The sequence below is a fragment of the Typopeltis vanoorti genome, chromosome 2 (assembly GCF_054136105.1).
Source record: "Typopeltis vanoorti isolate ZY-2024b chromosome 2, IOZ_Tvanoo_1.0, whole genome shotgun sequence".
Lineage (NCBI taxonomy): Eukaryota > Metazoa > Arthropoda > Arachnida > Uropygi > Thelyphonidae > Typopeltis > Typopeltis vanoorti.
Genome location: NC_143550.1, coordinates 6,761,892 through 6,778,190, shown reverse-complemented (window position 1 = coordinate 6,778,190; position 16,299 = coordinate 6,761,892). Strand labels below are relative to the sequence as shown.

Below are 16,299 nucleotides of genomic sequence, written 5' to 3'. Positions count from 1 at the left end.
CAATAGATAATTGCAATCCTGAAAGAAACTTTTACATGTAAAGATAAGGTTGCCATTTTGCCTCTTTAGGAGGTCTTGACAAGACCTCACTTGGACTACTGTGCACAGGTCTGGTCTCCTGTTTTCAGCTCTGATTCTGATACAGTGGAGAGAATGCAAAGGAGGGTGTTAAAAATGATATGAGGATTGTTGAATACTGATTATGAAGAGAGATTGAGAATTAGACTGCAGACACTAGCAAACAGCAGAAAGAGGAGATGATATGATTGAAACAAACTTCTGAAAGGGTTATATAGGATTTCAATTGATGGAATTTTTCATTTTATACAGGGTTGGTGAAATGATAAGAAGGCATCCTTGGAAGCTGAGAATTAATGCAGCCAAGAAGGGGATAAGATCTAGATTTTTCTCTCACAAAGTGGTGTGTGACTGGAATAGATTGTCAGTGGATGCTGTGTGTGCAAATAGTGTGAATAAATTCAAGAACAACTAATGATAGCTGGTGTATGTAGTATGATGCCTCCCTCTATGAGTTCATGACTCCCTGGAAGTCTCTCTTAATAATAATAATAATGGGTAAAATTATTAAGTAACAATTATAAAATATCAACAAATTCTGATCAGAGCTCGGAGTATTTAAATCAACCTAATTGCTCTCTTCTGTCAATAATTTTTTGGTAAACTCATATGAGAACTACCCCAAATCATGTGTGTGTATGTGTCAGTATAATCTAAAAGTAATTTGAATATATCTTTAGAGTCCTATTTCCCTGGGTTTAGCTGGACTATTTTTGATGTACATTTTGGAGTGGCAAATGTGTGTAATCTGAAGCTGTCTTTGTCCTCTCCCACCTTTCTCTCTCTCTCGTTCTATATATATATATAACATATAGGATATGTTTAATCAAAGAAAGACTGGAGAAAAGAAATCATATGTGTTGTCAAAATAACACTGAAAATTATTTAGGGCTAAACCTAAATTTATGTAACTCTATTTCTTTGAATATTAATACCTATTTCAGTTTATATTTTGGGAGCAGCTCATAGATCTGAAATCTTATTTCAAATTAAAAAAATGTCAGTATAATGAAGCTAAAAGTAACTTGAACATATCTGTAGTCATATTTTTCTGGATTTAGCTGGATTATTTTTTGTGTACATTTTGGAGTGGTGGATGTGAGTAATCTGATGATCTGTAAGGAGTCTTTTTTTTTTTTCCTTTAGCATATTTTCACAATACTACTAAAGTTTTTATTAATTTTACTGCCTTTAGTACATCTGCTACTATATTTTAAGAGATTGTTAAATTAAGATAGTTTTTATAAATGGCAATGAAAACCTGGGAGAAGAATATAGCAACATCGAAAGATAAGGATAACAGTAACGGAGTCCAGGAATGAGAACTTTTATATTAATGACATAAATGAAGAAAATGTAACATGAAATTTCCAGACTAAAAGGAATTACTAGAAAATCAACCAGGAAATTAGAGAAAGCAGAGACACATTTATAGAAAAATGAAGAGAACAATAACAGGGAAGAGAAGCATGGAAGTGCAGAAATTTGTAAATTAGCATGTTATAATTATTATTATTAAATGATAAGTCAATTAAAATGTAAGAAAAATGTAATATGGTATAGTGATTTAATAAAATTTGTACTTGATGATGGAGTCATCAAATTAGTTATTAAACGACCTGTGTAAATGTCATTAAACGAGGATACAACTATAGAATCACATGTGTAACACAGCAAAAGAGCAGGAGAATGCAGCTGAGGTGAGGGACTTGTGCACATGACTTAATTAGAATATAAGTGAATTACTAAGACCTATTCTTCACAAAGTCATACTATACCAATTATAGTACTATATTCCTATCCATCCATTCCTGAACGTTTTCAATACCATAACCCATGAGATATTGAATGGTGTATACTTTTCTAAAACTCTGTTTTGAAGCTTCCTTTATGTAACAGAACTATCTTGCCTTTCTTCTACTCCCTTTGCCAATTCTGATATAAATTAAATAGCTTGGTAGGATGCACTGTAATTTTCTTTTATGCTTTCTCTAACTATGAGGTTGATACATCTAATTCCAGTTCCAATCCTGCTACCATATTTACATAGAGATTTCAAAAAATTCTAAACATCCCCGTTTAACTACTTCTATTCACATATCAGTCTCCATCTGGAGAATGCCCCCCCCCCCTTACAAACTGACCTTCAAAGTTTGTAATCACTTCTTCAGCTTCTGTAACCAGCATTCATTAAAATTATCCTTCAATAGTCATCATTCTGTTTATTTACCACATAGCAAAGAACTCTTTGGGATTGGCTTTGGCTAATTTCCTCTAAGGCAGCACTTTGGTGAATGAGTAACAGAATTATAAAATTCTGGAACTGATATAGGGATTAATAATAATAGAGTAAGAGATGATGTAACAATAACAACAGCTCTAATAATTTCAAATAACATCGAAAGAAGGAATAACCGCTTTTATGTGACATAGCACCCACAACAGACTCTGGCAGCTTATTCCACTCATTTACCACTCTAAAAGTAAAAAACCCAGCTCTAACACCCCTGCTAACCACACTCTTGCCCAGCTTCCATAGCTGTCCCCTAGTTCTCCCACCACCAGTCCTGATCTTAAAAATATCCTCTGAATTAATCCTATAGAAACCCTTTAGCAATTTGAATGTCTCAATCATATCTTCCCTTTTCCGCCTATCAACTAATTTCTGCAACCCACAAATCTTCAACCTGTTCTCATATGGTTCATTCCATAGACCCGCTATCATCTTAGTCACTCGCCTCTAAATCCTCTCCACCTCCTCCCCATCAAGAAGGAACCTAGGTGACCAAATCGAGATGAGGTCTTATCATGGCTTGGTACAGAGGTACAATAACTTGCTTGTAAACTTCATCTCCCTATCCACCAATACTCCCAAGTCCCTGGCCTCATCAATCTCCTGGAGTACAGTTCCACCAATGTGGTATACTGCTGCTAATCTTTTCACCCCAAAATGCATAACCTTACATTTTGTGTCACATTAAATTGACATCCATTCTCCTTAGCCCAGAACTCCAATCTATCCAAGTCTTCCTGCAAGATTTTGACATCTTTTGCATTCACTATTGCCCTACCCAACTTTGCATCATCAGCGAACAAACGAACTGTTCCTCTTAGATCCTTCCCTATATCGTTAATGAACAAATTAAACAGCAGTGGTCCAAGAACAGAACCCTGTAGCACACCACTAGTCACAGGCCGTCTTTTGGACTCTACTCCTGAATAAACTACTCTTTGATATCACTCCATCAACCACCCACCCATCCATCTCACCAACCCTATATCCATTCCCATATGTTGTAGTTTACGGATTAGAATTCCATGTGGTATCCTTTCAAACACCTTTACCAGGTCCAGCAGTATCACTGTTAACCCATTACCCTTATCCAGTTCAGCCGTCACCTTGTTATAAAACTTGAGCAAGTTACTGAGGCATGATCTACCCTTCTTAAAAATTCTTCTATTCTTTTTAAAATTATATACATATTTTTTACATAATCTTTAGTGGTTGTTAAATTCTGATGACAACTCTGGACTGCCTTTGGCAAGAAATGCCTGATTTCAGAAAAGCATTCATTCTCTTTTGTGCAGAATACATCATGAAAGATGTAATTGTTGAGGAATAGTTGAGGAAGACTGTAGTCATGGGTATGTCAATTGGAGCTCAGATAGGAATAAAAGGTCAAGTTTTGATCTCTTAAGTGGAGAAACATATGTGTACTGCTCAGGAAACTGGTGAAATGGATGTGGAAGTGCTCTGATTAGTTGAAATTTTAATATTATTTTGGATTTTGGGGGATATATTTTTGTTATTTTTTTTTTGCTGAATTTTTCATGCTTTTGTGATTTTTATGGCAGATTTTTTTTTAGAACCACAGTGATGCATATAGTTACATTCGTATGGTTATCTTTCATGGCAGAGCTGGTACAGGAAACTTAAAGAGCAGGGAAATACAGCTGGGGTGAGGATCCTGTGCACATGACTCCATACAGGGAGTTCTAGAGTCTTCAGACTCCAATCCAAGTGTTGTCTCAGCACTACTGCATGCTGCTATACTCTGACTCTCTGCACACACCAGAAGAGTAGGATTATTTGTCACTTGACCGAAAAGCCTTCAGAAAAACTACCATCACTTTCAGTCATATGAATTAACTAGCTGGCCTGCACAAACTACTTTACTGATGTATCCTCAAATGAAGGTGATGCTGACTCCCTAATTTATTAATAATTGCATGATAAGCATGTGCAACAAGGCACTGTATCAAGACTGCATGCAAGAATAAATGGAAGGATGACTTAACATAAACTGTCCATCTACATAGTTAACAGAAATACCAGAAAACATTCGCTATTCTCCTAACAGTTTAACTTTGTGAGTGACGATTTCATTAACACAAAACAACAATGACATCCTATCCTTCATTGCGTACAAATTATATTACAGTGTACTCAACAATGGGACAGGATGCGACATAGTTTCATACTTCCAGTTTGCCATCTGGCAGACATGCAGCAAATCATTATATGTACTTTGTAAAATATCAGAGTTATGTAGAAGGGATAAGATTTGTTGCTTTCAGGATATATAACGAACTGATAATTGAGAGAATTTCTATAATCAGTTGGTAAGTTTAAAATTCAACATACGTTAATCAGATATGAACCACTTAGCTATGAATGGCACATTTAACGAAAAGAATAGGCACGAATACCAATAGATTTGCTAAAGACAAATAAATATCCAATTTATAACTGTGATATTATTGGGTGGTGTAATAAATTACATGTCATAAACTTTAGTTACGCCTTAAATTAAGGATGCGATGAAATTATATTCTTGTTTAATTCTTTATCCAAGTGTAAGCAAACAAAGTTTACACATGAAGTATCTTCAGGATTATGCTACTTGTATATAGAGGCTAATGACTTCACATTAACTGTTTAGTATCCCACAATGCAAAGCACAGCTCCTTTCTGGTGTATATAATGTTATGCATAATGAGAAGGGCCACTATGCAGACTGGTTTGACCTTTATTGAGGTCAGAACTAGTCTGGGAGACAGACCCAGAAGAGATACCAAGGTTTATAGAAGTCATATTCCCGATATATAAGTAGTGAAAAGATGGGTCTGACTTCCACCGATGAGACATCAATAAAGGACAAAATGGGTCTCAGTAAAAAAAACCTGTTATATACATGGTAAGGTAGCATATATAACAGGTTTTTTCATTCTTATTCTCAGTTCTTTAAAATTCAAAATTTAGTAATTCATCTTTTCAGTGTGAACTTTTTTGTAATTGGTCACTGTCTTGTGCTCACATACCATCTCAGCTCTAATATATTCTTTTGTCAAATTTTCACCATCTTTAAACCTTCAAGACTTTTACACAGGTATGTTAATTAATATCCTTCAATTAAAATATAGGTATTATTTCGGGGAAAATTCCTATGTTACTCCTCTTGAAACTATTACTTTTATGGCTTAATTAAAATACTTCATTTGTAGCATTCAATTAAAATACTATTAAATTTAACTTTTTAGCCTAATCTTTACAAAGAGTCTGCTTCATCACTAAAATAGCTTAGCTTTTTCTTCACTACTGTGATTCGTTTATAATTTTTATAATTTATAATGAATGTGACTTTTTATAATTAATGCAAAATATGTAGAATGCTATATACTTACAACTGGAGGAATCCAACATGGCCAGTACTACAGTCAGTATAAACATAATTACTTCAATCAAAATGCTACCAACAATGCGAACAGTTAAGCTTCCAGAACTAAAGCACAGAAAAATGCATAACATAGAAATGAGTGATAACATTATTTAAAATGAATACAATAAAAATTACTGTGTGAGTGTGTGTAAAACAAAGGTGAATAGGATTAATGAAAGGGTCTATTCTTAATATATATATAGTCATACCCAGAAGTTATGCGGTAGGTAGGACCAACAAAAGGCGCGTAAGTCGAATTCGCGTAACTTGGGGTATAATTTTGGCATGTAATTTATATATACAAACATACAAAATATTAGTTAATTGGGACCAAAGGTTTACAAAAACACCTATGTTTTTTAAGAAATATAATCATAATTGTAGTTTTTCGTACATAAAATAAAGAAAGTTATTTCGATGTCAATGGTTTCATAAAATCTAATAGATTCGTCTGACAGCATAATGTCTTTTTCTTGTCACGCAAAATTTCTTCATAGCAAGTTAATGATTTTTTTATTCCTTACCTTGTGCTACAATTCTTTCCTCAGTAAATCTATGTCCTCCAAAATCTGTAAACCTTTCTTTTATGATTGTTCTTACTGTGGATTCCTGTAGATCGAACTTCTTTGCTAGCTCATGAATTTTCATTCTACCTTCAAAATCCTTAATAATGTTGAGTTTTGTTTCCAAAGTCAATGTTTTTCTTTTCTTGCTAGCTGTAGAAGAATCGAACTTGCTTCCTTTGGACAACATTATTATTTTTTATGTGATAAAATTTTTATCAAGAACATAACATTAAACAATCGCAAGGTTTGAAGACTATAAAAATCGTGTATGAATGAAAACCACGTGAAACACGTCAGTGCATGCTCAGAGCATGTGTGGCAGTGGTGAATGCAACCGGCGCAGGATAGATACGACTAGTTGTGAGGGGGGTGAATCGGGACGGGAATACGTACATATAAGAAACCGCATAACTCGGGATTCGCATAAGTCGGGGTATGACTTTATATATATAAAAAGTTGAAAATAGGATTAATGAAAGGTTCTACCCTTAAAAAGGTGGAGAGAGGACCACTATAACATTTACCAAAAATCAGACTAAGTTACAAATCAGTGGTCTTAATAAGTAAAATAGTTTTTTTTTTAAAACTTTAAGCTCATATATTTCATCCAATCATGAACACAGCTTTCTCTCTCTCCTTGTTTTTAATAAATGTAATCCAGTGTAAAAGCTTTCATATACCTAGCTAAAATATTATAATAATGAAAAATGATGTATATGTAGCCTAATCAACTATTCAAGCACTGGTATAATGATAACATAAAGAGTGACCCAAATAGGTGACAGTCCAATGCAATCAAGTATGGAATTGGGTAGGATACTTTAGGACCACAACTCCAAATTACTAAGATATCACCTTTTATTGTCCACACAGATTTCAATCACTGTATCACTCATCATCATCATCATCAAATTCTTGCCATGTATCCTCAAGGGGTGTACAGGATATGACAGTACTACATGAAAAATTTACATCATTACTAACTTCATATCTACAATTTTCCTCCAAATCAGTCTGTCACTTGTCAAGATTCCAACATTATCAGATCTTATATTTCTATCGTCTAAGGCACTTTGTACCATATCAATCCACCTATATCTTGGTCTTCCTCTGTGTCATTTTCCTGCCAACCTGGCAGAGAATGCTTGTTTTGCTAATCTTTCCTCTCCCATTCTGTTCAAGTGACCATACCACCTGAGATTAGCTCTGCTAATACATTCCTGGATGCTGACAATGACAAGTTCTTTCCTAATATCCTCATTTTTAATATGATATTGCAATTGATGCAATCTGTTCATGCCTCTAATCTTTCTAAGAACTCTCATATCTGCTGTTTCTAGTCTTTGGTCAAGTGTTTTACTTCTGACCCAGCTCTCAGATCCATAAGTTAAAACTGGTTTGAACACTGTCTTGTATACAGCAAATTTAGTGTTTCAATGAATTTCTCTCTTATTCCATATGAATTTATTCAATTGACTTCCTATCATACCAGCTCTGTTGATTCTGTGTCTATTTCCATATTTAATTTAACATCTTCACTAAAAATCATCCCTAAGTAGCTGAAACGTTTTACTTGTTACACAAGTTCTCCATTCACAACGCTATTTTACATTTTTAACAATTCTGCCTATTTTCATTTTCTTTGTATTTTTATTGCTGCCCTTCTTACCATATCTATTACAACAGTTATTCAATTTACCCAGGGAATCTTGCAGACTTGTAGCAGATTTATTTAGCAGTATAACATTGTCTGCATAAAGCAAAGAGATGATGTTAACATCTCCAATTCTGATATCATGTTTAATACCACTTTCCTTCATAACGTGATCCATATAGATAATGAATAACAGAGAGGATAATGTACATCCTTGTCTCACACCAGATTTAACATTAAACCATCTTCCTGTACTTCCTTCAATTCTAACTGCTGACTTACAACTCAAAGTATTGCTTGATATAATGCTCCATTGACGCCATATAACTGTAGTGTTGGATCCTACTCCTTCTCAATCTATACTTTGGATCCGACATGGTTACTATTACAATGTTCTTAACTAATTGATAAGTTGTAAGTTGATTTCTAATTCAAATATGGAGAAAATTTATATTTATAGACTGTGCCACTCTATATCTGAATTAGTTCAAGAATTGAAGATAAACCAACTCTTAACCACCTTTCCCTTATATGTTGTTAATATATATACTGGCCAAGAATATTTATCTTACTTAATTTACCTGCTTTGGTTCGAATATTTTATGAATGGTGCAGCTGTTATCTGTAATACAGTCTTCTCACAGTTCCTTTTAACTACTTAATAATGTTCTTTAATGATCATTCACATCAATATCTCATAGTTCTTTAAGTTTTAAATACAATAAAAATTGCAGTAATACCTCTTCACAAGCAAACACTTATAAATTTACACTTTTGCTAATTTCCGCAATAGTTACTGTTAGCATAAGGAAATTCTAGGATGAAACTCTCACACTTCTCTGTATAGGAATATTAACGGTTGGAATAATCTTGCCAATAATCTTTTTTTTTCACCTACTTATTCGTAAACACTTTTTATAACTGTAAACACTTAAACAGTATACAGCACTCATTAAAATAATTCTTCTAAGCAATAACTGAATTAATCATCGGTCACAATACACATAAACAAACGTTGTTGCATAAGTACTACTGATCACTTATGAAATAAGGCAACACACAATAATTCCTTAACTTGAGGTTTTATATGCACAGTTGTTCATTCTTCCTGCATTCATTTAATTCTTTAGGCAATATATTTCTAAGCACAGCTAACAGTAAACCTCAATTTTACAGCCTCTACTATTCGCTAATAACTCTGTGCTTTGCTTCAAGGTTATGTATGTCCTTGAAAGGTCGGCCCTGAAATTGAATCTCAACTCAAATATCGCTAGTCTATTTAGTAGTCACTCAGCTGTCTTCCGTAGCTATAATTGTTATTCTACAATTTATTAGCTAACCGCTTCTTGACTAGTACACTTTATTAGCTGCTTGAGTGACTTGCTGACTCGCTATTATCGCACTGTGATTCCCGAATGCCAAATGCTCCGATTCCAACCTAATGCCAGTCCTCTCTGTATTTTCTCTCTCTTAATCTATCTCTCTCTCTGTATATTTTCAGCATTCTTCCTGCCTAAATTAATCTCGTGATTTCTTTTCTAAAACTCTTTTCAATAAACCTTCTCCTCACATGGTGTTCCAAAACTCGCACTTGCTTACTTACATGCGTCTCCATGACAACAAAACAAAAAATAATAAAATTGAGCTATTGCATAACGTTCAACTTCTACAAATAGGAATAAATAAAGAATATTTACATTTCAATTAATGCGCAGTTAAAATATCAAATACAAATTCTTATAATATTAACATAGTAATAAATAAAATAGCTTAATAATATTTAATACAGTCTTTTCATTATTAATACATATATCTTTGATTAAATAATTAAATATTAAATAAGGTTAAAGGTAGTTATATGAATATTAAATTATAAACAAGTGAATTACATTAAATAATATTTACAAGTCTAGCCTATGTGATGGAAGATCATGTTGGATTCTGAAACAAATAATAATTACTCCAATCTCTATATAATCAGAATCCATCAGTAGCGTATTGAATAGCTTCTCTCTTGGCACCTTGTTATATGCCTTTTCCAGAATCGACAAAACTTAAATACAGATCTTTGTTATATTCCCATCCCATGACTTCTTGACTATTTGTCGTAAAGTGAAGATCTGATTCTGTCAGCCTCTATTTGGCCTGAATCCAGCTTGTTCCTCACCAAGCTTCTCTTCCACAATCCCTCTCAACCGTTTCTCAAGTATACTGGCATAAATCTTACCAGGAACACTGATAGAGAAATACCTCTGTAATTCTCACAATCAGTTTTATTTCCCTTTTTTATATATGGGTACTATGAGAGCTCTACTTCAATCATCTGTAATTTGTCCTTCTGTCCAGACCCTCTGAACTATGCAGCGTAGCCACTGTAAACTTTTATACCTCCATACTTGAGCATTTCTGGTCTAATATCATCTACTCCGACTGCCTTTCCACATTTCAGACTTTTGATGGTTTTTTTCTACTTAAAGCATGGATATGTATACCTGATTGCATGCCTGGTCAGTGTTTTTTTATCACTGTGATCTCATCACTGCTAGTTTCATTTAGCAATTTTTCGAAGTAATTACTCTAAAGTTCAAGGATATCTTTTTCTCCAGTTTTCATATCACCTTTATCATCTCTAATTCCTTTTACAGAACTCTTTCCTCCAATTATGAGCTTCTTCAACAACCTCCAGAATATATTGCCACCTTCTTGATATTTATTTTTTATGTTCTTACCCAAAGTCTTCCCATGACTTATGTTTAGCTAGTTTTACACAGTGTTTAGCTTTCTTACATTTGTCTCTGTATTCTCTAAAAGCACAAGCCGACTTATTTGCCAGGAACTTTTGATATGCTTTCTTTTTTTCCTTCACTGCCTCTTTAACTTCCTGTGTCCACCAAGGAGTTCTGATTTTTCTATCCTTGCAGAGAACCTCACCACATGCCTCTCTGGCAGAATCAGTCAATGTTTTCTTCAGAGCTTGCAACCGAATCTCGAAGGTTTGATTCCTGATCTCAAACTCTTTCTTTTTTTCTTGAATAATGTTTGTATATTTTAGTCTACAGTTCACATCTGAGAGCTGCTCAACTTTTATTCGTTTTAAAACTTTCTTACATGTTCTTCTTTTCAATATGAAATTCAATTTTATCCTGCTTAAGACTAAATGGTGATAATTTCCAATTTGTAATCCTCTGTACACTCTAGTGTCCTGCACCAGAGAGAAAACATCACTATCAACAATAATATAGTCAATGAGACTTTTCTTATTCCTTGCCTCTTCTCTCCATGTGAATTTGTGCACATTTTTATGTTTGAACTTTGTGTTAGTAATAACCGGTTCATGTCCTGAGCAGAAATCCAACAGGTATTTGCGATTATTATTAGCTTTGCTCTTTTCTCCAAATTTTCCCAAAATATTTTTGTATGATTGTCAGACATATTTAGATCCCCAACAAGGACCAACTTTTCGTTTTTCCTTATGTCAGTTGCTTTCTCTAAAGCCTCAAAAAATTCCTCCACTGCTACCTTAGGAGAACTGTCTGTGGGACCATAGACACAAATGTCTCATTGTCCAGTTCCCCATTCTCATATTTGGCCACATCACTCTACTTGAGACTTCCTGCCATTTAAGAAGATTAGCCTCATATTTAGTGTTGAATACTATGGCTACTCCTTTTCCTTGATTGTCATTGCCTGAATATAACATTTTGTATTTATTGCTTAGAAAGATCTCACCAGTTTTTGTCTTTTTTGTTTCAGTCACCACTATTATGTCGTGCTGGTACTTATCTAATTCCTCAGCTAGCTCCATTTCTTTGCCATTCAAGCTTCTTATGTTGACAGTACCGATCTTCAATTCTGGTGATATTGAGTTGGGGTGTGTTTTAGGATTTGTTCCAGTAACTGACTTTTCGCTGTTTGCCCTGGTTCCCTGGTGAAAACAACGGGGCCTTGTTTAACTGGGCGACGCTCCAGCCGGCATGAAATTCTATCATGTTGTACCATCAATTAATATTGTGGTTTAAGCCAATAAAAATACAATTTGGTCGGCTAAATCCCAAATTGTCAGCCCATCCTCGTTTGTTCAGTATCCAGGTAGATACCTAACAGGGTGCACTACGAGAAAGTGAGGATTGGACATTAGGTCAGAAGCTCTGGTCCGTTCTCCACATTCCTTTAAGGCTATGTGGAGGTCTCCTCTCAGTTATACAGCTTTGACCCTTAAGCATCACCCCCCACTCTATCCCTTTAATGATAATATTCCGGATTGTGACTAACAGAGAAGTGTAACCATCACTTCTGCCACTAAAAGTTGTGAACTGAACTTTCTTCTTGACAGGAGACATCGCATGATTATGTTCCAAACTCTGTCCTTTTCTCTCCAGTTTAGGGTAATGGATATATAATGCACCAGTAACACTGCATCTCATGAAGCTATCACCTTGATACTGATTCTGCCTCCCAATCTTCAAACATGAAGTGTGAGTGATAACTTTTAAGGGCAATTCAAACATAATGTAGAGATCCACAGCATCTTCCATCTTTGAGGAAATAGTAAAGCACTTCCATAGACTGACTGCTAAATAGCATATGGGACCAAACTGATGGCAATGCATTTAGAAAGCATCTGACCAGCTGGCATATAATCCTGCTGCCTTCTACACCTGTGATATATAGTAAACAGTCAATAGAAACCATACACACAAAAAATTAATAATAATAATTTAATAATGCAGATATATGAACTCATACTCAATGGGAATTAAATTCAGTGCCCGAGCTCCCCACCCACCATGGAGCCACACGTGAATGCCCACTCTTTGGAAAACAATGATTTTGCTTGGGAGTGGAATGCCAGGGCTACCCTGGACTATACCAGCTTACCTGGTGTACTGGTCCCAGACCATGGGGAAGGAAATTTACTGAATTAGCCAGCCTGGTTGGCTGAGTGGCTACGTATCCACTCTCCAGGCAAAAGGTTGCAGGTTCGAATCCTGCTGTGGACATGGCTGTTTGCCTGTGAATATCCTAGTGGTGATGGTTGTGGGCAGTAGATGTCATGTTGATGTAGATGATGAGGTTCGCTGTAGCTGGCAGATTGAGTAGTGAAGACAGAGAGTTGATGAGGAGTCTTTGGACTCTGTGGAGGTATCACATAATAATAATAATACTGTTAACCCATGTTGAAAGTTTTTTCACTTAGTTATACTGTACTATAAATTAAAAGTGCCAAGAAATTTTATTCTTGGTTTCATCCTTTATCCAAGTTAAGAAAACAAAGTTTGCACTTGAAGTAACTTCATGACAGGGCAACATCTACCTTCAACATCTATCTCTAATCCAGAGTATTTTAATAATAAGGTGTGACACATCTTTTATCAAAAGTTTCTGTGTGAATTCACTTCACAACTGGGCTACTTGTATATAGAGGCTAATGACTTCATATAAATTTAATCTTGGTATCCCATAATGCAATGCACATATCCTTACGTACATGCATTATCGGAAGAGCTACCCAGACTGGTTTCACTATATAAGTGAAGGGAAATCTCCAAAAACTCAGGTGATCTTCCAGACTACTCTAAACGCAGAAAGTGCAAGCGACCCAAAGGATCATTGCACTCAGTGACAGATCCATTGTAAAATTTTGTGCGATAAATTAAAATAATTTAGTGATCTCGATTTTACTGGTGTTTTAGACCTAAATAATGTAAAAAATAAATAAATAATGTAAGATTCCTTTTGTCTGATAAGAAATTTACTGTATTGAAATTTGTGCTAAATAATTCCTGTTAAAATATTGTAATTAAAATTAAGTGATATTAACAATGTAAGTAAACTATAAGAATAGTATCAGAAAAGTTTGTATCAACTTGCGAACAAATTGACCACCTAAGGTTGTTTCCACTTGTGCACCCCTTTTAAATTCATTTCTATAAATTGTACTCTTTGCTTTTAAAATAGCAGTGATTCAAACTTAACATATATTGTTCCATAACTAACGTTTTGCATTTTGTTTACTTTACTTGTTTTATTGCCATTACTGATTATTTTTAGTGTACTCCTAAACGGCCCAGCATGTACCCCCTGGGGGTACACGTACCACCGGTTGGAAACTGATGACCTAAGGCAAGGACCTTCAGTGAGAAAGTCAGAGTGACATCACCGTGCTGATGGCTAATTATGGACATTTGAAGATTCAGAACAAAGAACAGGGAGTGTATAAAAGGGGACTGAAAAGAAAAAAAAAAAAAAGGAAGGAGGGGGCTGAAGAAAGAAGAAGGATTATGATGACTACTGCCAATGCAACCACTGGTGTTCAGGTTCCCTTATCGGCTAAGTGGAAGAGAAGACGTAACTGGAGACTTGGCACCCACCGTCGGAGCCACTTTGTCAGTGATCCCTCTAGAACAGTGGTTCTTAACCGGTGTTCCCCGGAACACTTGTGTTCCGCGAACTGGCTACAAGCGTTCCACCGGTGAAAGATGTCACATGACACAGTTCTGAGTGTAATTGGCTACTCTGATCCTAACAACTGAATAGGCTGGTAGGGTCTATTAAAGGATATGTTACCCTTGTAAAGAAACTAAATCCAAATATTATATCAAAGATTATATATTATAATATAATCAAATATTATATTATATGTTTACAGGGAATCCCTAGTTTCAAAAACATTACCAGCAATATTAAAACCTGTAGTGGACCAAGTTGTAAATATGGTATATGACAATCAAGTCAAGACCTTTAAAAGCATGCCTTTTAAAAAAAACTTTGCATATCTATGGAAGCCAAGTACAAATCTTTGCTTTTGCAAACTGAAATAAGATGGTTATCTAGGGGTAAAGTGCTATTCCGAATTTTAGAACTTAAGAATGAATTATTGGCCTCTTCAAAATGAAGGTACGGATGCTTTTCTAAAATGTTCTTCAAAATGATATTTGGTCTGCTAAAATGGCATATTTGGCCAATATTTTTATTATTATTATTATTATTATTATTCAGGCCTCCTTGGAGTCAAAAGACTCATCGTGGGAGGTCCTTGCTAAGAAACACGAGTCTATCAAGACTCATCGAGGGAGGTCCCTCCTAGGAAACACAAAGTCTATCATACCACTCCTTAAATGCATTGACTGTTCTCGCTCTCACCGCTCTATCAGGCAATGCAAAGAAACCACTCCTCACCCTCTTTCTCACAGTTTCCTTTCATAACTTCCAGGGATGGCCCCAAGCGAAAGAACTCCCCAGTGTCAACCATGTAACCACCTCTCAACAGTTTAAAAGTCTCAATCATATCACCTCTCCTTCTTCTATCCACCAAACTCTGCAGTCCACACTCTCTCAGGCCATCCTCATAACTAACATTGTACAGTCCTGACACTATCTTTGTTATCTGCCTTTGTACCCTTTCCACAGTTAATTTATCCCCTTCAAATCCTGGGGACCAGATCTGAGAACAACAGTCTAAGTGTGGTCTGATCAGAGTCTTATACAACAGAGTGATAACCATTTTATCTCTGCAGGTCAGTGTCCTTCTCATTATTGCAGCAATACTCTGTGTTACCTTCACTACCTTTGCAATATTTTCAGGTTTCTATCAATCATCGATCTCTTGTCTCCCCTACCCCTCCAGTTTAACTCCTCCCAGAGAGTATGCAGCATCCCATCGATGTGTCCCAAACCTTATAACATTTTGCAGCATTAAACTGACGCCCCCATTCATTTGCCCACCTATCTAGCTTATTCAAATCCTCTTGCAGTGCTACCACATCTGCACTATTACTAATAACCCTTCCCAGCTTCGCATCATCCGCAAACAACCGAATATCCCCTTGCAATCCACGGACAATGTCATTGATATAAAGGCTAAACAATATAGGTCCCAGTACTGAGCCCTGTGGAACCCCACTTGTAACCTTCTGCCTCTTTGATATTGCTCCACCATACACAACTCTGATACCTATCGGACAGCCAATTCTGAATCCAGACCCATGTGCTGCAACTTGAATATCAGCTTATCATGAGGCACCCTGTCAAATGCCTTTGCTAAGTCTAGGAAAATGGCAATATATGCCTTTCCCCTCATCTAATGCTCTTGTAACTTTATCATAAAATTATTACGTCAGACGACAAACTGGCCTACAGATTTAATTAAAAAGTTAAAATCTATGCATCCTCTAACTCCAAGACTGTATGGCATTCCAAAAGTGCACAAGGATGGCTCACCATTACGCTCCATAGTAGATGGAATGAACTCTCCAACTTATTTACTGTCTAAACGTCTAGC

The 16,299-nt window shown here is 35.5% G+C and overlaps 1 protein-coding gene across 4 annotated transcripts in view; it reads right to left on the bottom strand.

Annotated features, from left to right (window-relative positions):
- Window positions 1–16,299, bottom strand: part of Ent2 (Equilibrative nucleoside transporter 2) — a 419,356-nt gene that overhangs the window by 207,368 nt on the left and 195,689 nt on the right. For all 4 annotated transcript variants that reach the window (XM_090410153.1, XM_090410162.1, XM_090410178.1 and 1 more), the window contains one exon: window positions 5,764–5,861. In XM_090410153.1, the coding sequence (XP_090266279.1) occupies window positions 5,764–5,861 (98 nt within the window). The remainder of the gene's footprint in view (window positions 1–5,763; window positions 5,862–16,299) is intronic.